The sequence below is a fragment of the Leptidea sinapis genome, chromosome 1 (genome assembly GCF_905404315.1).
Source record: "Leptidea sinapis chromosome 1, ilLepSina1.1, whole genome shotgun sequence".
Lineage (NCBI taxonomy): Eukaryota > Metazoa > Arthropoda > Insecta > Lepidoptera > Pieridae > Leptidea > Leptidea sinapis.
Window position 1 is genome coordinate 19,766,114 of NC_066265.1, and position 27,827 is coordinate 19,793,940.

Consider the following 27,827-nt stretch of genomic DNA (forward strand, 5'->3'; position numbering starts at 1 on the left):
GCACTCACCAGGCCGGTACGTACATCTCTCTCACGAGCTTCTAGAACTAGTATGAGACAGTGGACCAGCGCGCGGTGGGGCGCCGCTCTGTCGGCGCGGCTGGCCCTGCTCGCCGCCTGGGCCGAGCGACAGGGGCTCGAGCTGGCCGCCGACTGCCATCTCGCTCGCACTCACCAGGCCGGTACGTACATCTCTCTCACGAGCTTCTAGAACTAGTATGAGACAGTGGACCAGCGCGCGGTGGGGCGCCGCTCTGTCGGCGCGGCTGGCCCTGCTCGCCGCCTGGGCCGAGCGACAGGGGCTCGAGCTGGCCGCCGACTGCCATCTCGCTCGCACTCACCAGGCCGGTACGTACGTAACGCTGCCCTAAATGTCTTTTAGTTTTTAATAATATGTGTATATTGTAAACTTACTTAGTGGAAACTTTAAAATACAGATTTTACAGTTTTATTATGTGCGTTTAAATTACCAACTCCTTGTACACGTGTTACAGCTCGACTAATCCAGGGCGAGTACCGCAGCTCGGAGGAGGTCCGCGCGGCGCTGGCGACGTGCTTCAAGCTGAACTCGGCGCAGGTCCGCGCGCTGCTGGCGCCGCTGCTGCCGCCCGACCTGGTGGACGCGGCCGCGGCGCATGCGCGGGCCTTGGCCGACGAACTGTACCGCGCAGATGGCCGCGAGGTCAGTCACACCACTTTGTAGGGGAGCTAAGCGGGGAACGTAAATCAAAAAAGAAAGCGGATAATTATTGCGACAACTAATGAAAGAACCTACCCATTTACTAGAGTTACCTAAGTAGGAATACTCCGATACCAGACTTGATTCGTGGCTTGTCGTCGTCGCAGCAGAGGGGATAAAGACAGCGATCAGAAAAGCGTCCACGGTATAGTAGGGAACTAGTATGATGTCACAAGCAAATCTTCAAAATATATGCAGCGGACGCGTGGCACACAATAAAACGCTTAAATGGTTATAGAATAAATCACGGCAGACCGACAACTCGTAGACAACAGTAGTAGTCTTAATTTTTTAGCGCGTGAGTCGATTATTCGCACGTATTCAGCGCGCATGCGCGACAACTAACGCAATCTAGACCTTTCTATGCGTAACTAAATACAATTTCAAGTTAGCAGAAGGCTCAACGCATCAGATGTTGTCATAATTTGTCCACACAAATCAAACATTAATATTTTACTGACCTATACAGTGAGTTGCTTCACCAGGTCTCTTTGCATTTTGAAAGTAAAACATTTTATTACATCGCCTCAAATTTTTTCGCCACTCTATCTCATGTCGCATTACAATCCGTCGATTGTAAGCAGGGGTGAAATTGTATCATTGATTTCAACTACTGCTTTCAAGTCAGTTTGGCCACACGGTTTTAATCGCCGGATTTAAGGTCTAGCTCCCGAGGGGGATAGTAGGATCAAACCCTACACCCTGACCTTTATATTTAAATTTTTATTAAGAAATAAAGCATTCGTTTTTTTTCTTTGTGTTATTATGCTAATATTAGTATGTTATTTTGTAAAACAAAGTTTCACTTGCATCGTAGTTTCATAAAGCCACACAAATGTTTTTTATTTTTTAGACTTAACTATTTTCCTTTTCAAAGGCAATGTTATTTAAAGCAACTTAACATTTTTAATAATTAATTATATAAATGTATATGCCGATGTGGCCAGTGCCCACTGGCGACTGCTGAATACAGAAAAGCGGTGTGGAGGGGAGATTTCGGACCGAGTCTTTTGCAATACCAGTTACATAAATAAAGCTTTGCACCTCAGTGACAGATTATTTCGGTTCTTCATCAATTTATTTTTATACTTAAAAAGATATGATTTTCTTACAGATTACTTTAGAAGAAAACGAATGGCTAGGAGCCGCGCTCCTCATACCCGGTGATGGGTTTAGCGCTGAAGTAGTGCGAGGCGTTCCGCCCGGTCTTGCCGAGTTTGTAGCGCCGTTGCAACGTGGCGGGCTGTGTCGCCTGGCGCACCAGCCGCACGCCATCGGATTGTGGACCGTATACATGCACTCATACGGCTCACAACCGAGGCGCCCCACCGACCCTCGGCCGCAGATCATTCAGTTGCATAAGAATAGCAACGGGATGGGGCTCAGTATTGTTGCCGCTAAGGTATGGTATATTAATATTTATTATTAAAGGATTTGTTAGTCATACATATATATATACACATTATAGGTATACCTATATGACAATATTTGTAAATGAGATATGACAAGTTTGACATTAAAAAGTATAAATTAACTAGTGGCCCGCTCTGGCTTCGCACGGGTATAAAATGCATTCACTGGAAAAAAGATAAAAATCGATCCAGTAGTTTTGATTTATTCATTACTGTCGTGGCCCGCACGCGTTAAATTTAGAGTAAAACATTTCTTCTTTCCCTAAACCATGAGGCCTCCGATGCGCTATTTATTGGGACATTCCCGCTACCCCGGCCGGTCGGAACCGCCGCAAACGCTAAGTCCTGCAATATTTTAATCTGTAATATCTTGGAAAATGTGCATTTAAATCATATGCTGTAAAGGCCTATATAGATCTATATTAAATCAATAATGAATTTAAGGTATTTAATAAGATAAGAATTAATGCTGTATTGTTTAAAATCGCTTCGAAAATTAGCCACTATTCGTCGTAAAAAGTAACTGACAAGAAAATGTTATTGTGGGATATCCATAAGAGATAGACATATACTATAGCGGAGTTTTCTGTAGAAGGTTTTCAATGTGCACAATATTTAGTACATTATTTTGATAAATCTCGTAGGGTTCAGCCTGCGTTTGCAATGTAAGCGGAAAAAATGTAATTATTTACTATATCCCATTAGAAACCTTAAAAATAACAATATTTCTCCACTGTACAATGGATGTTATTATACATACAGACCTTCCTCCTCAATCACTCTATCTATAAAAAAAAGCGAATCAAAATCCGTTGCGTAGATTTAAGCATACATAGGGATATAGGGACAGTGAAAGCGACTTTGTTTTATACCATGTAGTGATGTATAAAGGGTGTAAACGCTTATTTTTGGTCATTCAAGTCGGACATAGTTCATTGTTTTCCTGAGTACTAAGTTTTGAGTTTTCTTTTATGAGAACACGAGACTGAGTTGCCAGAGTTTGGCGAGTCAACATCTCCCGAGGATGTCCCGTATAGAGGTGAAACACGTGTCGAATTGCTTATATTAAATTATAAATATTGGCGGAATTAACACTAAAGAAAACTCAAAACATTTGGATAATTATGAATTTCCGCAAAGTAACGCCTACTTCAATAATTGTTGTTGTCAGGGTGCGGGTCAGAGCAAGCTGGGGATCTACATCAAGTCGGTGGTGGCGGGAGGAGCGGCCGCGGCCGACGGCCGACTGGCGGCCGGCGACCAGCTGCTGTCGGTGGACGGACACTCGCTCGTCGGCATCTCACAGGAAAAGGTATTATGTTCCATCAGGCGTTACGCATTGTTTTAGGCTTCAATAACTTTATTCTCGTTAAGACCTATTGGCACTAAGAGAAATTAACATTAAAGAAGCCACTTCCAAACAATCATTTTGGTAGGTAGAGAATGCAATACAATGTTAGGCAAATAGATAAGACATAAAACAACCCACTTATGTTATTGAAACGTTTCATAGTTATTGAGTATATGCCTTTGAAGGCTCGCTTTAAAAGGCGTCAATGTTTTGGCATTTCTTATTTCTCAGGGCACGTTGTTATATATCTGAACTCCCTCAACGGTTAATGTCTGTTTTCCATAATTACTTCTCACCATTGGCAGCTCAATATGACTAGCTCTTCGTGTAACAAAGAACTTTTAAAAGAAGGATGTGTGTAGTGTTAGTTCAATTTCATCAGTGCTGCGTTGTAAAGCGCTTATTATTGCAGCTAACCAAGGAAACAGAAACCCTATTACTAAACAATAAAATCCACGATGGCAAATTACAAACTGGCCGGCAGAAAAATTAAGAAAGTGTCATTTAAAAACATTTCAAAAATACATAGTTTATCTTTACGATTGTACTGGTTTTTCAATCACATAAACATAACTATATTCCAGTTCATAATTACATGGAGCATATTTTATACAATTCTCAGGAACAACAACATTTTACCAGAGGGAGGCTCCTTTGCACAGGATGCCGGCTAGATTATGGGTATCACAACGACGCCTATTTCTGCCGTGAAGCAGTAATGTGTAAACATTACCATGTTTTGGTCTGAAGGGCGCCATAGCTAGTGAAATTACTGGGCAAATGCGACTTAACATCTTATGTCTCAAGGTGACGAGCGCATTTGTAGTGCCGTTAAAATTGTTTGGGCTTTTCAAGAATCCTGAGCAACACTGCATTGTAATGGGCAGGACGTATCAATTACCATCAGCTGAACGTCCTGCTCGTCTCGTCCCGTATTTTCATTAAAAAACTCAATAACATTGAAAATGGTATAAAACTACTAGTTAACTAAGATTCAATTTAAACCCATCACCGACATAAAATTTGTAGCAATTTTATTCGAATCGCAGGCTGCCGAATATCTAGTGCGAACAGGACCGACCGTTACCTTAGAGGTGGCTAAACAGGGCGCTGTACTACATGGTCTAGCGACGCTCCTGCATCAGCCCACATACACTCAGCAGAAGCCAGGTGAGCAACTCTTATTTCATAATTATAGTTAAAAAAAATAATTAATAATAATATTTTTTATGGAAGTTTGAATTTAGTGGTATTTGATTAATTTGTAGACGACGAAATACAGTACGAAGATCCATTTCGACGTAATTCAGGAACGTTTATCAATCCTCATCCAGCTCTACTGAGGCCGACTTCACCTCTCTCCGAACTGATGACAGCAGGCAATGAAATTCATTCGTTTCTTATAATTTGTTTGCAGTATTTTTACATATTTGGTTGATAAAATTTGTTGGTTTTTTTGGACAACAAAAAAACCAACAAAGAAAAAAAAACTGCAGTTTTTGTTTCTTTGTTTCGGCTTCTTTGTTGGTTGATGTTAACGTCTAATTAATTGAAATAGGATTTATATTACAGGATATGGTCGCAAGCCACAACATCGTTGTCATCTCTTTAGGAATGTGTCTTCTGAATCTAGTACGGAGGAAAGTGAGGAACTACAATTGGATTACCATCGTTGTATACCACGAGTAGTGGTAACATTGGATAAAGAAAATTATCCATTACGGGCGGATCTATCATCGGGAACTCCAAGTTGTCCAGCCGAAGTCTACTACAGACCGGTTCAAAGACAAATTCCTATTTTCACTATCACGTGCGAAGATGATGAAAAACATTCCAACGACTCTCTCAACGACACGTACGTACCAGAAACTCCACCACCCGTGCCTGATCCACCGACTTACTACGAATTGGATAATGATGAAACATGTCTTCCTCCCCAAATGAAACCGATCAATACAAGACTAATGTTAGATTTGTGTAACTCGGGCAACGCCGAGGAGTACAGGCGCAGATGTACCAGTGAGAATGAGTGTGTGAGCGCGTGTGAATGCTGTCGCACCCCACAGCCGGAGGCCCAGACGATACCATACATAGACGAACCCAGCTACGATCCAGTTATCACTGAAGGCAATGGTGTCAACCATCAGATAGCTACACCCAAAATTCGAAGAATCCTGCCGTCGTTATCACTTGATAAATCAGATCAAAGCATCCCTAAAACTGCGGATGCTGAGTGTCAAACACCTCCCTCGCCCTCAGAAATGCTTCCTAAACCCTTAGAAGCAAATCGCAACGTATTTGATTTCAAATTAAATAAAGAGCGATCAAACTTAGAAGACATACGCAGCAGGTTGAGAAGAACTCTGTCCGCAATATCCACGACCTACTCAAGTAAATCTGAAGACACCGATGACCAATCCACATATTCATGTTCAGAATCAAGAAATAACATATTACAACTGAAACCCAATAACTTTAATTTAGTACTTAAGGAGACTGTTTTAGAAAATAATGCCAAAAATGACGTCATTATTATAAATAATATGAAGTCTTGGAAATCTCCAGACGAATATAGGCCCGGATTCGGTAAAGTTAAAGCATTAACAAAACGCTTTAATGAAATTAATCTTTCATACTGCGTTAAAAATTACAAAAGAAATTGTAAATCGAGTCCCAATCTTTGTACAGATCAAGAGAAACGTCATGTATTTAACGAAAACCTACAACACAGTACTAGTCTTGCCGATTTACATTACGAGCGCAGTGATCTAGACTCCAGCAGTAAAAATGGCAAGATGACTGAAGATGAGGTGAAAAGTATTCTAATTCAATTAGAAGACTGGTCGAAATTCGGTTCACGTGGTAGTGAAGATACACTAGCACAAGGCAACGAATTCGAACTGCCCAATCTACCTTCTGAAGAACATACGGACACGAACGTTTCAATTAATGGCAGCTTGGTATTCAACGAAATTGTTGACAAGAAACCCCGCATAATAACCTTGGATAATATAAAATTGAAATCTAAACCGTCTATGAGCACATCGAAACGGATCGATAGCACAGATTCGTGTATTAGCGACAGTACAGGAAAGTTTGACGACTCAAGCGTTCCGAGGATGGTGGGCGTGGTCGGTCGCAAGCACCTGTCGTCGACGGACGTGTCGACGGCCTCGCGATGGTCGGAGCGGCCGGGCTGGAGCGACGCCATGGCGCAGAGCTGTCCGGACCTGAATGACAGTGACAAACTCCTCAGCACCGCGTCTCTGCTGTCGACGGACACTTCGCGTAAGACTTCCCCCCACAGCGCATGAGATAGGTGTGTTGCTGTTAGCACCGTAATGCATTCGTTCGTCTTATTTTGTTTGGGGCACGATTTAAAATTTTTTCGTTCTCGATTGTTTTGTTATTCTTTTTCAGCCATCGTTTATTATTTTGATTTAGTCCACGACGTCCTCGTAGAACGCATGTTTTTTTTTTTTCAAAATTTGTATTGTTTATTTTGTATCCTGTTCTACTACAAAATTTATTTTATAGATAGATTCATTTTTTATAAAAAGTTTATAGTTTTATATTTATATGTGTTCCAAGATAATTTCATATAATTTACAATTAATATGCAAGCAATGATAGCACTCAGCTTTAAGTTTTCCTTAGACATATTATAGGTAATCCAATTTCACTATTTAGTTTATACTCATTCTTTTTAAAGTCTCCACTGTTCATTATATTTTAAACCTTATTTATGAGAATGTGTGTTGCTTCATAAGCTTTCAAGTTATTTAGAAGAACTTCAGTATATCGAAAATTGAATAAAACACTATCACCTATCTTATATCAACACAGATTTATATTGCTTACGTAATGATAATAAGGTCAATGATAATATTCGATTTAAAAGCTTACAAATCCTTATAATATTTCAAAATATTTGGCATTCGAGTATAATATAAATTTGAAGTAACACAGTAAACTGTATTTTACTTATTGCTAAATATTTATGTTACTTGACAAAAAAAACAAATATAGATATTTATTTATTATTTTAAGAAGCCTTTAGATGTAGCGTTTACGGGCACGTTAAACAGTGGTTTGTTAAGTTCATTTGCTAATCAATTTTCTTCTAAACGGTAAGCGGTGGATCCAATGTATATAACATTTTGAAGATCGACAACATTTTATAAATAAAAATTGTGATTCTTAGATATTCTCGAATTTACTGGAACACACTAAAAAATAATCTAATTCGGACCTATCATTTAGGAGGATTTCATTCACATGGACAAAATAATGATGAATGGTTTGAATTGTGAATCTAAGCCATTCTAAAATTAACTGGGACACATATTTTCCAATTGTATATGCTCACGTTGTCAGTTAAATTTTTCTACTCTAGCATTAATTGTGGAAACCTATAATTGGCTCTCTGTAATTATCTTAAGTATCGTTTAAGTTTTTAAAGCTGTTGGTTTTCCAAATAAATAAAATAAAATACTAAAAAAGTCATTAATATCTGTAACAGCCGTTTAGGAGTAGTTCAGTGATAAACACACGCATAGTATAAATATATATAATAAATATTGCTTCTGTATATTATTTCTCAATGGTGTTTTTGTCGCAACTCCATAACTCTTCGTCAAATTTAATTATTCATAATCCATTTTTAAGCTTATGTTTGTCTGTTAAAATGTTTTATTATTATAGATATTTAAAAAATAATACAACTAAAGAAATTAATATTTTAATTTATTGACGGTATAATCAACATATTAGAATTTTGCATAACGTGCAAATATTATGTACGGCACTCATTTTTCATAATATTTAATAAGTATTTGTACAGTCGCTTAGTTTAACTATAATTCTTTTTAAATGAATAAGACTAAATTTTAACCTTAATACTTGGAAAAATTACGAATATTTATGTATCCCGCATTTGGTTGATTTTGAAAATAACATTATAAACGTATAATTAATCGACCATTGCGTCGCGTCGTTTAAAATACGAAATAAATAATGGAAATTTCAACTAAAATTGACTTGAAGTTTATTTTTATTTTATTATTTTAAAAATTATTTTATTTTGTAAAAATATTATTAGTTACGTCACGTTATCTGGCCTTTGCTCAGTGCACTGACCTCTACTATATATGCTGTTGCAGGACAGGCGGCTGTCAAAGTGATTTTGTGCCTGTTTGATATTTGCCATTTTGGCGCTGTTGGCCATGTAGCGAGACTCTGCGGCACTAAAACTAGATGACAACCTCAGCAAACAACGATAGATGGTGGGAAACTATTTACAAAAAAAAAATGTATAGTTTATTACGTTGATTCTTGAAGTATAAATAATACGGAAAACGAAAATACTTCAGAGTATTTATTATATGTTCCTCCGCAGCCATTTGTATTATACGTTAAATAAGTTCTCTGGACGCTCGCGAGCGGCGCTTCAAATAGGCACAAAAAATTTGCTGTCAAATATATTGAATAGCCTGTCCAGTGGTATTTATACAGGTCAGTGGCTGTGTATTGATAAGTGTCAACTGTACAGGAGCCTCAGCAGGCGGAGTGCGGCGCGCGTCGGAGCGCGACCTGCCCTCGCGCCTGGCGGCCGAGCCCGTCAAGCCCAGCAAGAGCACGCCGGCGCTGCCGCACCTGCACCAGCACTACACGTGAGTACTGACGCCGATCATCATCAGCCGGAAGACATCCGCTGCTCGACAAAGGCTCCCAAAGAATTCCACGACGATCGGTCCTGCTCTGCCCTCATCCAAGGATAATTGGACGTAATTCCAAACGTTCCAAACCAAAATCATGTCGATATTGATTAAAGAACACAAAACTGGTCACGTGATTCATGTTAACGTATTGACAAAAAATGGCAGCCCTACTGTTATTCTTTAAATGATGATGATGATGTCATGGCCTAGTAGCCCAACTCACATGTATGGAATACACTAATATTTATTAAACTTTAAACACGAATACCTTAAAATGTGATGTTTGTGGCTTGGAACGTTTTTCAGGAACTACGTCCACTTCACCGTGATACAGGTTGAGTAATGACAATCCGTGTACCACGACTGTTAAACTTCCCAGTCTATATCCCCCCATCAACCCATCTGTACAGGTTCATATTCTTGACACCTTTTGACCTGATCGATTATCAATACATCCCATCGCGGTATATTCTTAACATTTTCTCCATATTTACCGAAAATTATGTGGAGTATATAATCTTTCACTTTCCACCATTATCTCTATATGCAAACTTATAAATAACTTTTTTTTATGGAAAAGGAGGACTAACGTGCGTCTTGGTTACCTGGTGTTAAGTGATCATCGCCACTAACATTCTGTTGCAACACCATGGGAATCACAGGAGCGTTGCCAGTCTTAAAGGAAGGTGTACGCGCTTTCTTTCTTCAGCTCATTCAGAAGTTCATTCCACATCTTCGTAGTACGTGGATGAAAAATGTTTAAGTCATTTTTCGTTTAATACTTTATATGATTCACATCTCAATGTGAGCTATCACGTATACCCGTGTGCTACAGCGGCCCCCTGAGCCCGGGCGCCCCGACCGCCGGCTGGAGCTCCCGGTCCCGCAGCAGCCACAACCTGTCGGGCGCCGCCCCCGCGCCGGCACATCACGACTCCTTCTACCAGAACCTCTCCTCCGTGCACGCGCTGCAAGACAGGTTCGTCTCACTTCACCTTATTATTATCTGAGTACACTCGCTCCAAATTTACAAACATTATTATTTTTTTTTATGAAAATAAGCTTGTTTTTATAAATTTTTGACTGTCGATTTTGCTCCTTAAAGCCTAATTTTTTCTATAACGCATAAATCCTAATAATAAAAACTTAACATACCTAATAGGTGTCTTTAATAAATTTATGTAGTGTGTGGATATTTTCATTGTTCATAATATCACGCGTTTTAGGTACGAAAATATACCTCGCTCGGAAAGCTTGAGGTAGATAAGAACTCAATATTCAATCGCTCACTACGACTCGCGCGTCATTATTCTAGTCGTAGGTAAATGTTTTCCGCTGTTTGTTTATTTAATCGGGATAAGTTTTCTCAAATATGGTTCGAACATATGCTGTTGCAGATATTCACCAAATTTACTAACTGAGTACAATTTAAAATTAATTTTATGAGCGGGCAACTTAATTAGCTACTTTCATCTATAAAAGGTGTCAATGTGAATTTTCTATTACTGTTTCTCGTTTATTTTGTGCCCAAATGCACTTATTAATTATGTTAATCCGGTTACATTATCCATATAAATATTTTTGACATGACATTGTAAACATATTTTTATAAAATAAAGAAGCCCGCTGAGTTTGTTGCGCCCGTTCGTCTCAGGTCTGAGGCATATAAAGGCATTTATTTTCTCAAAATGGATTCGTGGGTCGTTTTGACTCTCAATAAGTGATATTACATCCTATTTTGAATAAAAATATTTGAATTTGTATTTAACTACATAATATGGTAGTAAAGTATGTCTAACACGTGTTGGTGATCTCGAGCTCAATGTAAGTTGTGATCCAAATACAAGTTCCCTTAAAGGTAAAGCATCTTATATAAAATCGACTCATCAGTGCTAATATTAATAATCGTCCGTTTCTTATCCAATTTTTTTATATATAGATGGTCATCACTCCGTTCTTCGGGCAGTGGCAGACCTCAGTCGGCTCATTTCGGTGTCTCCGATTCCAACGCAGAACTGAGTCCATCACAACAACATCAGGTAGGCTGGAACAAATACTCATTCAAATAATTTTTTAAGCTTTACTTCATACAATTTCATAATTTGTGTCGACTCCTAAAAAGCCCTGCGATAGTAAGCATGATTAACATGATAAGCAGTATTAAAGAGTCAATGAATAAATGAATTAAAAACATTTCTTTCTATGAAAATATTCTGAAAAAATACCTAGTTTTAATGTGACAATTTGGGATTAATAAGATTCTCACTTAAATAAAAGTATAAAATACAGCTCACGGTCATGGAACACTAATCAGAATAAATGACGTCACGGCTCAGTTATCATTACCGCGTTTTCATTGATTCATGACACCTACGAGCGTTGTCACGCGTAATTAAATAAATGACGCAGTAATTGGCATTACAGTTTTTTTTATTACAAAAATAAACATGTATCGGGTGCCGACATTATAGAAGAGCAATATAAAATCCCTTATTGTGTCCATTCAACAACAATACAATAAAACCACAAAAGTAAAAGTATTAATATTATTATTGTATGTGTGCTACTCTAGTTTGTTGTCTTCATACATCAAGCTATATGAGCACCATCGGTCGGTTAGGATGGTGCGTGATGGAAATACATTTTTAGACCTATCTTATGATTTATTTTCAGATCAACCAAGCCAGTGCGGCGAACGCTCGTGCGGCAAAACTCGCGGAAATGTCTGAAGAAGTCAACCGAAGACAACAACAACATTTACAACAACAACAACACTTACAACAAAATATTCCACAACAATACCAGAAGTCACCAGTGATGCCACAAATGTTTATCCACACGGGGTATGGCCAGGGCGTGCCGAACGCTCAGTCAATGCAGGGGTTGCAAAACGTGGGAATGAACTTGCAGAATCAACAACTGTCGCCACAGCTTCACGGCTCTCAGTATTTACTGTCACAACAACAACAACAACAACAACACCAACAACAACAAAATCAACCTTATCACAATCAACATGGACAGTCACAGAGGTAAAACATGAAATTTGTCAATTTTAATCGTTAAAATTTAGTTGATCCTGTATTCTATATTTTATATTTTTTTTTTAAGGTATGAATGGCATCAACCAGGGCCTCCTTCTCCGCAGAGATCACAGCCTCCAGTCGCGCCTAAACCTCAGGTAATAACAGCATGAATATGAATATAAAATATTATTGTAATTTTAAAAACTAACTAATAATTTTTATTTTTAAGGGTCAGAGAAAATCGGAAAATGACTTAGATGAGCAAAGTCACACTCAGATGACCAGCACTATACAACCGGAGGAGGGTAAATAATAACTTATTTTACATTTTTATTGCTCGTTGATACCACATAACATACAGATAAACTATGAAATAGCAATAAGACGAGGAACAATAATTTAATTGTTTAGGGTGCATTTGAGTAAACCTCTTTTTAATAATTTGAAATGTGAAAGTGTGTGTGAACGGGTGCTTCTCGTCGCGGCTGGGTGATGTTCTCATGGAGAACTCTACCTTGGTTGATAAGTTAAAGTGTTGGTAAATGGTAAAATGTATATGTTGTAAATTCATAATTATCATTTATATTAGGTAGGTAGGCGCAAACACTTATATGATGATTACTTTTGTTAGTTTTTGAGTCCTGGATGTTTATATGTATTTATGTATGTTAAAGTAAGTATATTGTATTAAATATATCGTCGTCTTGCAATCCATAGTGTTCTATGCATAAGCCTGTTGGCTTATGCCTAGTTTGGGGTAAGACAATCTGTGTAAAAGTGTGTCAATATTATTATTATTTGTTTTGACCTCCGTGAATAAGTAACTTGAGTTTGTGTTTGATTTTGGCATGAACGGGATGTTTCGTACACCATATATTTTAAATCTTCCCAATGTAAAAGTCTTACAATATTATAAAATCGACGACTGTTAAGTCGACCATTCAAACCACAAACATACAATAAATACGTCCTTAGGGCTTATTACACTGACTTCAACACAAAACTAGGTATTGTACACGTTTGCGCTTTGTTACTATCGTATATAATATCTCGCTGCGAAAATTTTAGCCAATGTTCAGTGATTATGATACAATGATATAAATGTACAACTCCAGATGGCCCGTTCCTATTTCATTCCAGAGCACTACGTGGCCAGCGCCCTGGAGCCCCCGGCGGTGTCCATGTACGGCAGCGGGCCTGCGGGCGCCAGGGGCGTGTCCCCCGCTCCGCACAACCCCTGGCAGCGCGAGGAGCGCGAGCGACAGGCCGAGGCCCGGCGGGCTGCGGCCCGGGCACGCAGGTAACACCAGGCTGGGAGGCGTGAGGCTGGCCACACTACTGTTTATTATAAATCGCAATTGTTACAAAGCTGATATCTTGACAGTGTGTTTTCTTTCAATAATAATTTGTAAATTGAAAAATTCCATTCCTGACGACAGTTTGTAACGCCAGAGTAACTCCGAATATTTTTTTCCTTTATCTACACCCATGCTTTAAATCCTCTATTAAAGATTCTGAAACCGTTAGCTTATTGCCAACATTAAAACACCCAATGTTCTAATAACCATTACATCATCCAAAAGAGTGTTGTAATGTTGTACTGAATTTCATAACAACACTCCTATTTTTTTTCATTCTCTTCGTGCTCAAAGAGTTTTAACAGACAGCCACATTGTTATTGCTCGATACGTGGTATCTGTATGAATTTCAAAAAAAGAACATTTTGGTTTACGCGCGCTCCACACCACCAGAACGTCGCGGGCCGTAAAAAAAAATAAGGTTATTCGAATCCCCGCCTTTTTCTTCGATATTTTTATTGATTTGTTTACAAAAAATGAGAGATTAATTTCCAAAAGAACCTAATATTCAAGTGAATTTTAATTATTGCACTATACAAAATGTAAATTACTACTATATTAAATAATTCTTTCATTAATACTTAGTTTATTTGTATAAAATCAGTAATGGATGATATTAGGTTTTTTTTTATAAAAAAAGGGACGAGACGAGCATGACGTTCAGCTAATGGAAATTGATACGCCCTGCCCATTACAATGTAGTGCCACGCAGGATTCTTGAAAAACACAAAAATTCTGAGCGGCACAACAATTGCGCTCGTCACCTTGAGACATAAGATGATAAGTCTCATTTGCCTAGTAATTTCACTAGCTACGGCGCCCTTAAGACCGAAACATAGTAATGTTTACACATTACTGCTTCACGGCAGAAATAGGCGCCGTTGTGGTACCCATAACCTAGCTGGCATCCTGTGCAAAGGAGCCTCCCACTGGTTACTACTAGGACTGGCTGTTTTAATGTTAGCAGTAAGCTAACTGTTTCAGAATGTTTTAAAGGATTCATATTTTGGGTGTAGATAAAGTCTTGTATGCAACTGTTGATAATTAGGTATTAAAACACTCATGTGATAAATCCACATTCGTGTTTTAATACCCCTTATTACACAACAGTTGCATAAATAACTATTACAGCACGAGTGTAATCCAGTGATCTATCAAATTATTTTCTCAGTGTCTCGACATTCTCAATAGTTTAGTTAACGAACGATTCTCCTTCTGATATTCGATCTAGGGGGGCTCAGATCATTGGATCAGGACTTTTAGTCTCCTAACTAGTCCAAGAAAGTTCCAAAGTCAAACATTCAGCTTTCGACCATTCAACGTCAAAGTCCCACAAACTTTACTCAATTAGGCTTAAACTAAGCTCTTTTGAATCGGCACTATAAATATTTCTTTGAATTTAATGAATCTACCATATATTTGGAAAAAGTAGAGCTCGTGAGAAGAACATATCGCTTGTGGGCACTCATATAGTGAATAACAACGCTTATAAAACCTTTTTCTTAATTTTAAATCATCTCTTTTACAAACGTTTCTACAACAAAAATGGAAACTATAGACGAGTATTTTTGCAATGCTACTTAGAAGAGTGTCCCACCTCCTTCGCTGAATTGTTTTTAATCCCCGGTGATGACGAATATGACCACATCCAATAAGACTCAAGTAGTGCCTTTGATTCATGGTCTCATGAGTAAAAAAAAAAATAAAGAGTCCTATAAAACGTTGTCCACTTGGTGCTTTGCATCACCAATGCTTTAAAAAGTATATTCTCTGGTGTAGTAATAATAAAATGCTACGTTTATTTCGGTCATAGTTTAATTAATAGGTACACTGAATTGTTGGTTTATGCACAGTGCTACCTCTTGTGCCTTCAGAATTTATCGCTGAAGAATGAATTACATAAAAATGAAGCTAATGATTTGGGTGCATCGGGTGCTTACCACCCATACAAGATTTTTAACGTACATGGAGAAATACTGTAATAAATGAATATTATTATATATTTTAGAATTCGGGAGTGGATATTTTGAGCAGTAGCAAATATCACATTCGCTGAATAACTGATGATTCCTGGTCAATGTCCTGTTGTTAGAACTAACAGTGTTCAAGACTATAGTCGTTATAAAAGTGATATGATGTTGAGTAAGTGGTCTGTGAACAGGGACGCCACCATCGGTGCTCTGGTCGCACTAGGCTCGTCCCGCACCGCCATCCAGAATCAGCAGCTGAGAGCCCTGCAGCTGGAGCGGGACTTCGAGAGGAGAGCCACGCAACACGACCCGGTAACCTTCATGATCTATGATATGGTATTTATTAAGGGTATGAATCCCCAGCACGCGTGTCAAAAGCTTGTCATAAATGGCATACTTCGAAACGGGACGTAAAACTGATTACACAAAAAATGCTCGCGCTATGGCGTTCGCGACTTACAAAATTAAATTTTATAAACTTTTATATTAAGCATGTTTTACTGAAATAGGCACGAAACGTAGGCAAAAGTGCGAGCATTACCGATCTATTTCGACTTTTTGCGTAGGAATTTAAAGTTCCCTGAGTAACACATTAGAAAAAAAGAAATGTGATTATGCGAAAAATTTTTGAGTAATTTGTTCTACTGATGACACAGTATATCAATTAACTTTTCGGTGACTAAAAAATTAAATATATTAATACAATCAAGTAAATACTGATTTATTGGAAACACATTATTAATATTTCAAAATAATGTGACGTTTGACAGAAACCAATTGTGCTCCCATTAATTGACAGGATGACGGCGGTAATGGTGAAGGTAGCCAGGAAGACGAGACGTCGCCCTCAGAAATTGAACGACCAGACCAAGAGAAAGAGTCAAGACTATCACACAGCGCGCAACAGCTTCACATACAAACTCAGTTAAACTCACAGCAACAACTACACTCGCAAATGAACTTACAATCGCATTTCCATTCGCCAATAAATCACCAATCACAGATACACTCGCAAATTAACTCACAACCTAATTCCCACACTCAACATCAACTACAACAGCAATCACAAAATTTTTCACAAATACATTCGCAGCCGCATATGCATTCGCAGGTGAACTCGCAATCACAAATAAACTCGCATTCACAAGTGAATACGCAGTCGAACGTGCAGCAATCCCACACTCAGCCCCAACCTCCTAAGTCGATCTTGAAAACGAATACGAGGAACGAAATAGTCAATGGATATCCGCCGCATGTTGTGAGTATATAATAATTTGTCATTAGTCACACTTCTTAACTGTTTTTAAAAATACTCATGTACTTACTTATTTTCACCACTATTTGTACCTAAGATCCTGCCAGACTTTTTCATGATGACGTATTGTTAAGTGCCTGCATTTTTCTAATAATTATTTATTATCTTTTTGCGTATATAATTGTATATATTGCATGTAAATAATAATAGGTGTACGTAGGTCACACTAAAAGTATTGCGTAACTTCAAAAAACGACATGTTATAGCCAAAATATTTTGTTTATTGCTTTTCAAAATACTCTCCTTAACATTTTAAACATTTTTTCATGCGATCGAACCAATTTTTAAAACAGGAGGAGCACAGATCTGAAGACATGTTTTCTATATTTATTTGGATTTGTAAAAGTTTGAATTGGTAAAACTTAAACCTCTCATCAATTCTATGATTTTGGGGAAAATACAGAAATCACGGGTCGGGGCTATGATGGTGACGAGTTGTAATTTTTCGGAAGCTAAAAATGACTTAGCTTTGTTGGCCGTGTGTGAAGAAGCGTTGTCATGATGTAGGAGAATGCGGCTTTTTGGTCGTCTCTCGCAATCTTTTTTAATTAAAAAAAAAATTTAAATTGTGTAAATGGGACCCGTAGCTGAGAAAATAAATGCGATAATTTTGTTACCATCGCTTCTAGCCTGCCTCACTTTTGTTGGCCCGCACTCATTTTCAAACACCCATTCACAAGATTGCTGTTTTTTTTCGGATTTAAAACAATAAATTCACGTTTCGTCTCCTGTGATAATGTCATACCCCCCATTAGAATGTCCATGGTCGTACTTAATAAGCATCTGTGAGCACCATTCCACGCGAGCCTGCTTCTGCTCCGCTGTCAGTTCATGGGGGATCCAACGACAACAAAGTTTCTGAACTTTCAATTCTGCGTGTAAAATTTTCTGAATTTGGCTCATACCAATCGCCAGTAGTCCTCGATTTATCTCATAAGTAATCCGCGGGTTTTCTGTAATTAGCCCCTTAACAGTAGCCACACTATTTTTGCTGACGACAGTTGAAGGCGGCCCTTCACGAAATTCGTCATGTAAAGAAACCCGACCCCTCTGAAATTCAGCAAACCGTCGCGTCACGGTGCTCAAGCTAGGTGCTTCTCTCCCAAAAGCAATTCGGAAGCGGCACAGTCTTGTGGAGGGAGAGAATTTTTAAAATCATAAAAAATCATCGCTCTAAAATCTTTTCGACTTAATTCCATTTGTTGCGTCCGTTGCGTACGTAGAACTTTAATGTGTGATAAAAAACTATTGACAAATGATCTCCTGTCAACTGTTTTTTATTACTAAGAAGGTTGCATCGTTTAACAAAATATAACATTCGAAATTCAAATAGTTCCCATTAGCTAGAAGTGCAAAACTTTTAGTGTGCTCCATGTACCATTGTATATTTATTCTAGTAATAATGACCCTATTTTAATCAGGATAATTCATCGCAGCGTGTGAACAAATTGTGACATGACGTGAGCTCTTCCGAACATAATATGATGTTGAATTGTTTCCAGAACTCAAGCGAAGAGACCAGGATATCAGAGCTATCGACGAGCGTCTCCAGCCTGTCGGTGGGCGGGGCCCCCCTCCCCGCGGCGCCCCCGCCCCCCGAGCGCGGCTCCAGCTTCGCCGTAATGGCGGGCCGGCGGGCGCTGTCTCCGAGCCAGGCGCACGCCACCTACGCACCGCAGTCAGTACTTATTACCGAAAACATTTTTGACCCTAATATTCAATTCAGTAACAAGGACACCTAGTAAATTGAATAAATTACATAGGCCCTTGCAATGTATTTCTAACATGGAATCTTGTCTTTAACAAAACCATCAAATTAATTATTATTCAAATATTCATGTAGGTGAAAACATTATAGTTATATCGCAAGCTCGAAGTAATATAAAACAATTAATATATAAAAAGGTTATACGAAGTGGTCTCCATTGGCTGCAATACAGTCCTTTAAACATTGTGACCAATTATCAATAGAAGCACGCACTCTTTCCATGGGAAAACTCTTCACTGCCAATCGTACGGATTGTTTTAGGGACTCCAAATTATCATGGCGTTTGAGCAAGCCGATAATTGACCATTAATCATAATCGAACGGGTTGAGATCGGTACTAGACGACGGCCAGTCTGCAGTTCTAACGAAGTCCGTAAAGTTCGTTTCCAAGCAAGATTGCGTAGACCGAGCTTTATGACCCGGCGCTGAGTCTTGCTGAAAGAACCATTCTTGGTTATTGAACATGATGTTGTTAAGGGGCTTCACTACCTCCTCAAGCATGGTATCTCGATACACTTGTGGCGATGTTTTGATACCTTTTTGACAAAAGTATAGCTCAGCCATTTTTTCATAGCTAATACCCCACTAAACCATCACTAAAGTCGGATAGTGCCCACGTTGCACTCTGTCGACTAATTGGAAAGCTTCCTTAGAGCTTTGAGCATAAATGCGGTCATTATGTTTGTTAAAAGGTTTCTCAATTGTAAAAAATTCTCATCCGTAAACAAAAATTATCTGTAATCGGTGGTATCATTAAGAAAGTCATTTTTGTTATACTAAACTTCCCATCCCACAAAAGTAGTAGGCATAATTAGTTTATGTTTGTTCCTGGTGTATGCCTATGTACATAACATTATCCAGAAAATATCTAAAGGCATCGGTTAAACTATTTATTTCTTAAAATTTTGCTCTCAATGATTCTTTAAGACCTAGTAACCTAGGTATAGTATATTTATAACCTAGGTCCTAATGGTGCTATTGCACGACTATTCCTCTTCTGCAGCAAATAATGTTAATGTCATCTGATGTTGACAGTAGAGATATTTTTGCCCGACGGTAAAATATCATAATAAAGCCTGTAAAACATTACAGCATCACTTTAATGCGAGTTAATCTGGGTTTGTGAAGGCTGAATTTTTTGCTTTCTGATCCACTTTTCATAACAAAGTGGTAAAGTCATATGGTGTCTTTCAGCGAGCTCGTGTGGCATTGAAACATCGAGCTTTACTGTGTATTTAGTATTTTTTGAAATTGAGTGAAAACTGTATTGTTTTGTTTCTAGTTCTTTAGCTAAATTGTAACTATTGATATGTGGATCTTGCTTAATTTTTCAAAACTGGTCGTGAATTTGATCTGTAATAGAGCGACGAGAGGGACCAGACCAGGACTCTCTTTGATATCAGAATTCTCGGATTGAAAACGCTTAAACTAACTTTGTGTCTTTGTTTTAAACTTACATGGCATTAGGTCTATAAACGCCACAAATTTTTATGGTATAGGTAACAAGACCATCAATCAGCTCATACCAAAATTCAATAAAAGAAGAATATTTAAGTCCACTTTCAATATACTCGATTACACGAAAAACCTCCTTTAGGTTGATGGAAAAAAAAACAGACCCCAATGTTTATTTTTCATTGTTGTTATGATATCAACAGATCGCCAGTTAGCGGGGGACGAGACAAACGCGTGTCATTCCACGAAAGGGCCCACGAAAACGCAGACGCTTCGTCTCAAAGCAATTCCTTCGGGCAGACTCACGCTGCCAGTCCGACGGCAGCGACTCACAGTGGTCAGGCGGGACCTGCTCCGTGTGGCGGAGGGACCCTGGCGGGACCTGCTCCGTGTGGCGGAGGGACCCTGGCGGGACCTGCTCCGTGTGGCGGAGGGACCCTGGCGGGACCTGCTCCGTGTGGCGGAGGGACCCTGGCGGGACCTGCTCCGTGTGGCGGAGGGACCCCGGCCGGACCCCGCGCCGGCAGTCCCGTGGCGCCGCCTGCGCCCCCCGCCTCCTCGCCGCCGCCGCTCTACACGCCGGGGACGCAGCACAGGGAGGACCCCGATGTGAGTACTCATATCACTACTTGACACTGTACTGAACAAACAATTATAATTTATTTTATTTTATTAGGAAAACAACAGTATTACACGTCATAAATAGGTTAAAAAAAGTATACATCTATTAACCATTTACAGTTTTCGCATATAAGAGACTATAAGCGTGTTAGAAACAATGAACAAAAATACAAAAATAAATCAAGAAGTAATACAATAAAAATATATAGGTATAAATACACGAAGACAAACTGAATGGATATTATAGTATTCAGGTATTCAGCAATCAAGAGAACACACACTCATCCAACGCCTCGTCAATGTACCTCTTAACGCGTTTGGTGACGTATTGAATATATCGAAATCAGGCAAGTCTACTGATATTTGATTTATTGCTTGTGGACACCTTATAAAATATAAATGTTGCCTGTAATTAGTACTGCAATGAGGAACGTATATAGTACATTTTGTCCTGGTGTAGTTATAATATGCCCCTTTATTCCGAAACTATGTACATACAATAATCCTTAAATACCTGTATTTCAGCGTTTCATAGAGGAAGCGGAGAGTATGTTGTACGGAGCGAGCGACGCGGCGCACGCGGCCGAGGAGCAGTCGCCCGCCGGCACGCTCCTGGCCGCTCACACTCACACGCACACACCCGGCGTGATCGGGGCGCAGGAGGTGTACAGGTGACTGGCCTGTCTACTGCTATGACTGCTGATTATAACAGCATCTCCGTTCAAATGTACAAATCTATAGAAAAAATTATGTTCGATTGTTCAAAATTACGAATATAAAGATCTTTACCGATTGTTTTGATTCGTTTACTGAACCTCTCTCTTTTTTTTCGAGAACACTTCACCCCACACTAGAGAAAAATCTCAATATATCTTAATAAAGTTTAATAAGTAATAAGGTTTATTATATAAATTTATTTAGCTCTTCTTTACGTTACATATATTGTTTATTTATTTATTTATAAGCACTTCAGCAGAAACTACATTAATACATTTATTTAAAAACGTAAAGTTATAATTGTTTATGCAACTGTTGTGTAATTAGGAGTACCAAAACACTAATGTGGATGATAACAGTATCACAGGAGTGTTTTAATACCTAATTATCAACAATTGTATACTTAGCTTAATAAATCTTTATTAACACCCATAATATGAATCTTCTACAAAAAATTCTGAAACAGCTTACTGATAACACTAGAAAAGCCAGTCCTAAAAACCATAATATCATTCAAAGGAGTGTTATTATGAAAACGGATGATATAATGTTAATTTTATTACAACACCCGATGGGATGATGTAATAGTTATTAGAACATTGGGGTTTTAATGTCGACAATAAGGTAACTTATCTATTAATACGGCTTTACTCCCGATAATAAGGAGATCATAAAACCAATTACCAATCTGGGTCAGGAGGCGGGAAAATTGTCATAATGCTATATCTACGGCGTAATAGGTGTCCAATTTGATCCGTTACCCCTCTCATGTATGGTAGATATGCCGGGACCCGCTCCACATGTTGAGACCGCTGTTTGATGGTCGGGTTTGCCAGTCGATAACTATGTCGCCAGTTGTAACCATTGCTCTCCAACACTTGCCGCACGTGTCTCAATTCTGACTCAATGAATTGCGAATCGCACAAACGAAGAACGCGATTAATGAGAGTGTGTGGTACAGACGACAAGTGCGATGGATGGTGATGGGAATCCGCTTTTAGGTACTGATCGGTATGTGTGGGTTTTCTAAATACCGAATGCACCAGGCTACCACTTGATTCGCGTTTCACCAGTACATCCAAAAATGGAAGGGTTCCATCTTTTTCTTCCTCTATAGTAAAACCTATCTTAGATACATTTTGTTCAGGTCCAGTAGAGTAAGTCCCGGGAACAATGGCAAACACATTAATAGATAATTTAATAATGACTCACGAAAGTTTTAATAATTTAATAAGCAGTTTTAGAATCTTTAATAGAGGATTTAAAGCATGGGTGTAGATAAACATTATTTACAATATGTACACCTATAACAGAAATGCGCAGCACTGACCAGTATTAATTTAAAGTTGGTGTTTTATAAATAAGTACAACTGAATGTAATATTGTTCCCGTGCACCGTGCAGGGACCCGCGCATGCGGCGCCTGGCCGAGGCGCAGGCTCGGGCCCGCGGCGGTGAGAGGCCCGTGCCCGAGCAGCTCTCGTTCAAGGAGAAGATGAAGATGTTCGCGCTGGAGTCGGGCGAGCACGCCACGCCCAAAGACAAGGTACACAATGTACGGACTGCTCTCTGTCTCACGACTACTGATAAGTATACAATACTAGCTGACCCGGCAAACGTTGTTTTGCCATATAAATTGTTTTGATCTTGTGCTTGCTAGTTGATAAGAGATGGCGCTGGTTGTATTCATTAGTAACAATCACACTTCTTTTATATTTTGTATAATTCACACTATAGTTTTATAAATTATAGCCTATTTGTTATTCTGGTGTGTAAGCTATATTATTGTAAAATTTCAGAAAAATCTATTCAGTAGACTTTGCGTTAAAGAAGTTCATGCATGCATCCAGACATACAAACTTTCACATTTATAATATTAGTAGGATAATAAATAGGGCGGCCGAAAAAGATTTCTCACATATACTATGTTTGAACTTGTAATAAAATCTTTTTGGCTATATTATTTGAATCTTTGGTGAAATTAAATTAATAATAAAATTAATGTTATATTTAAAAACACAAGTACATTAGTAAAGTGTTTCCAGCTACTTCCCGTTGTTTTTTCATATATGTATAAAGCAGTGCCAGTTAGAGTGCCACAAAGTTGGTTTAGGTGTTTCCAATCCCGAAATTTTGATGTCAAAGTTGCACACGCTCTGGTCGCCCTGTTACGGATAATAATGGACGCCATTTTCTAACGCCAAGTTCTGACCCGTTTCAAAAAGTACCAACTACTAACCACACTATAGAGGAACGCCACAGATGTTGAGGATATGTAAAGACGTGTCGTGCGAAGATGGAATTCGGTGACAGGAATGGTATCAAAGAGCATATTATGGAAATATCCATCCCTGTAGTGTCACAGTAAAATTAAATCTCTGGTTTAGCGTCTATGGACGGCTCACCACTTCCCATCACTACTCTTATAAAAAAAAAGTTACTGAAGATTTTGGATTGTTAATAATTAATTTTTTTTGTGTGTTAAAGGTGAAGATCTCGCGAGCTCAACGTGACATCGACGCAGTGCATTAGCGAAGGTTGATGTTCCGCTGTGGTATTGCAGCTACTTCAGTATTAATTAATAAACACCCACTTATGTAGTACGTGAGAATGTTGCTAACTAAAACTTTGTGAGACTATTTATTCAATAAATGTACGTTTTCTGTAAAGTATAAGCCCCAAAAGTTAATGAAATTTCAGGGATTTCTCGTTCACATATTATATGGCTTAACATATCCCAATGACATCTATGAGTTAGTAATGAATAAAATTCTGATACTAGTTCTTACTAAATCTGTGTGATGCAAAATTAATTTTACACAAGCTATGCATTAAGGGTGCCCCGAAGACCAAGAGTTTTGCAATAATTATAGTATAGATTGAACATTGCAAGATCCGTCTTGACATAACACACTACCGAGACCTATACTACCTTATATTACCTTGTTGAGAACTTCTTTAGCGTTGTTGTGATTTGGGTCGATGAAACGAAAAATCGACATAAAAAAGAGACACACACATAAATTCATTAGATAATGTGGGAGAAAGTGTTATGGTACCAGGCGATCATAGTCGAAGAAGAGATTGTTTTATCGTTGACGCGAAGTACACCTTAATATATTCTGACGTCATGCGCACGACGTTATTACTACATAGACAACAGAAGAACATAAATATGGTAGTTGTGGTAAGCCTTTCAAAGCGGTTGAAATCATGTGTCATCCTAGCAACATGTACCAGGACTTCATATGAAGATGAGAGGTTCATACACAATGCAGGTTTCACTTTTGACATGTGTACTTTGTAGGCACGCAATCTTTATTATTATTATTATATGTAATATAACTATAATGATGCGACAGTATATTATAGTTGTTATCATATCAATTAAAATCATATTTTGAATCTTTTTATATATTCATGCTCGTGAACAATATTGAATGTTATTTACTTGTTATATTAATAACTCAGATGTACATATTTCTAAACGAAAAACACATAACTCGCAATAATCCATCACGACTATCACATTAATGGAGCAACCTTTGTTTAACTATAAATAACGTACGGAATCAAAATAAAATTATTTATTTTAAAATGGTGAAAATCGACGTGGTGATTTGTCAAATTTAGCAAAAATGAAATTAGAAGGAGAGAGAAAAATAACGAAAATTTAAATTAATAAAGGAGTGTTAGTAAGATAGGAGTCCTACAAAGTAATTAGTGTTTAATGATTAGCCTGCATCATCAAATATGGTAGTTAATATATCAACGTTGCACTGTTAGAAACAATCCTCTTAGAGGTAGATATTTATTTAATGATTTACGAGAAGACAGCGGACCAGAGAGCCCACGGCATCTATTTTATACTAGTAGTTACTCATTTTGACTCACATAGCACCTAAACACAATCCGTAGCCATTAGAGTATAACATTTGGAGTATTTACTATATTAGAATTGGTCGTAGCAGCTAGTTAAATGTTCTATTAATAGTATATTTACAATATTGTATCAAGTTTATATATACATCGATTGACACATTTTGTGGCACATTGAATATATTTTTTCCAAATTATCGGTGCCATTGTAATTAATTTTATGAAAATGTTAATGTTTTACGAAAGAGTTTTATTATGTGGACCAATATTATGTGCCGGTGCCTTTATGTGTACTTAGTTTTAACTATCTACAGCTCATATTTATAAATACACGTTTTGTGGAACAATAGTTTTTTTTCTTACTTCGTTACATTCCAAAGGATGACGGAAATGTTTATATTAAGTATATTTTCTTGTTTCTTCCAAACGCATTCCTTGTGTGCGAGATAGCGATCTTTGTAGAATAACATAAAAATTATTAATATTTAAAATACATTACAGATTTCAATTATTATTCAACAAAAGCAATAAATTTAATTAGCCTTTATTGTAAATAATAAGTTAGTAATATATAGGTATATAATGCACATTCGTGCCAAAATGTTTTAATATTTTGTAACGTTGGGATTACGATATATTTAATAAGTTCTGTGGCCACACGCGTTGACTTCACAGAAGTATTCAAATATCGTTGCCGGGAGTTATACGAAAATTATGTTTCAATAATTGTTTGCACCGTTCAACTAATTGTAAATAAGTGAGATATGATAGCGGCGACCGTGTTCATAAATGTAAATGAAATGTTTATTTATGTCATGAATATTATAATTGACATACAGACGGCTATAGAGCGTCGGACATAGTGAACGAGGACACTACTTATAGTAAGAGGCAGCTAGCGCTGAAGCCGGGGGCGAAGCCGGCGTTACACCCAACGATAGTCAGTTAGAAGCGATTGTTACGTTCAGACTGTATATAAGTTATACTTTATATAATTCCGATATAATGCTGATTGGAAAGTTTTATAACACAAATTAATTATTGTTATTGTAGTAACTAATCATACTTCATTTACCTTGAAATTTTAATAAATTAATATGTACACAATACTTCTTTTTATTTAGTGTCTCATTAATGAAACTGTTTGTCAAAATATTATGGAATTATTATAATACCTGGTATCCTATGTATCATTGATGGTATGTATTCAACCAGATTTATATCACCATATGGCACTGCGAAACTATAATATAAATAATAATATAAAAATGCTGCGTTACAAAACGGAATGGTTTCGACAAAAGTGACCAAGAAATGATGTTTACAAATAATAAACCAATCCTTTTTGTCACTACAGTATTGTTCCCTGCAATATGATTTTTGACTATATATTCCAGGAAATAAGATCAAAAGGGGTTTTTTTTATAACAATTGACAAATTTTAATACCACCAACTAAAAATTCACACACAAGATAACATCTAAATAATTAACTTTTAAATTATACATCAATTTGTTAAGGTGGCTAATATTCGAACAGAATCTTCCGATCGTCGGTCCATCTTGTGGGGGGCCAACCAACACTGCGTCTTCCGGTACGTGGTCACCATTCGAGGACTATTATTATTATTATTTATACTTATTTTGGTTTAATTGAAAGTAACTCATCACATTCATAGGTAAATTAATTTCATTTCATTATAATCCGCTTAAATTGAATGCTTCTATTTGGCGCATATCTCAGACAGAATGACATTCTTATTTCGTCGTATTATACCATCGCTGACTTCGTATGTGCATTGAAACGTTTTGCCGGTTAACTATCTGATCGCAACTCGAGGGCAAATTAATACTGCGTCGCAATCTTTAACTACAACTAACTGCGTATATAAACGTTTGCTAGAAACATATTTAACAATTATCTACTAACTAAGCTAGATTACTGTTAGGTGGGTCAAAAATCTCTTCCTACATATTAATTCATTTCGTTAGGCAGTGTTGTTGTTGCTAGGTATATACATTTACACACCTATATTTAGTCCTCATGTCTAAAGAGGAGAATTTGTTTATAATATATCTGTCACAGCAGCGTGAATATGTTTTTCGTGCAATATAATTTATCTCAGATTTGTCGGTTCAGATTCGAGAAATACCTAACGCGTCGTTAATTAGCCAATTTAATGCCAGATTTTCTAAAATTGAAAGCATTCGTGGATTTTTTTTAACTTTAACAGAAATATAAATAGTTAGTTATTTTTAAAACCTAAAATCAGCATTGACATGCAAGCGATGTCTGCATTCGATGACTTGTACTATGAAGTGCAAGGTTTTGCGTCCGCTCTGCGCCCGGAGCCGTCACCGACGGAGGCGCGCGAGTGTGCGGGGACGAGCGCCACCGGGGCCTGCCACCACGCATCCACGCCCGACACAGAAATGGTCGTACATGCTATGTTACCTCGGATTGAACTTTGCAAACCTTTTATGATACATTTTCGACAT

The 27,827-nt window shown here is 37.9% G+C and overlaps 1 protein-coding gene across 1 annotated transcript; it reads left to right on the forward strand.

Moving 5' to 3' along the window:
- Window positions 1-217: 217 nt before the first annotated feature.
- Window positions 218-26,436, forward strand: LOC126980130 (afadin). Its single transcript, XM_050829708.1, has 20 exons — window positions 218-347; window positions 494-681; window positions 1,853-2,140; window positions 3,322-3,462; window positions 4,551-4,671; window positions 9,053-9,173; window positions 10,057-10,200; window positions 11,161-11,260; window positions 11,895-12,253; window positions 12,333-12,402; window positions 12,477-12,552; window positions 13,388-13,547; window positions 15,767-15,887; window positions 16,375-16,833; window positions 18,393-18,568; window positions 20,317-20,462; window positions 20,595-20,722; window positions 21,260-21,405; window positions 22,855-23,005; window positions 23,938-26,436. Exons 1-20 carry the CDS (start codon window positions 218-220, stop codon window positions 23,980-23,982), a joined length of 3,270 nt encoding a protein of 1,089 aa, XP_050685665.1. The 3' UTR covers window positions 23,983-26,436.
- Window positions 26,437-27,827: the final 1,391 nt, after the last annotated feature.

What these genes read in the sequence shown, in the direction of transcription:
- LOC126980130 (XM_050829708.1), top strand. Translation starts at nt 218, where the DNA reads ATGAGACAGTGGACCAGCGCGCGGTGGGGCGCCGCTCTGTCGGCGCGG. An exon ending in CACTATACAACCGGAGGAGG is followed by an intron (nt 12,553 to 13,387) that starts GTAAATAATAAC and finishes ATTTCATTCCAG; the next exon opens with AGCACTACGTGGCCAGCGCC. An exon ending in GAGCCACGCAACACGACCCG is followed by an intron (nt 15,888 to 16,374) that starts GTAACCTTCATG and finishes ATTAATTGACAG; the next exon opens with GATGACGGCGGTAATGGTGA.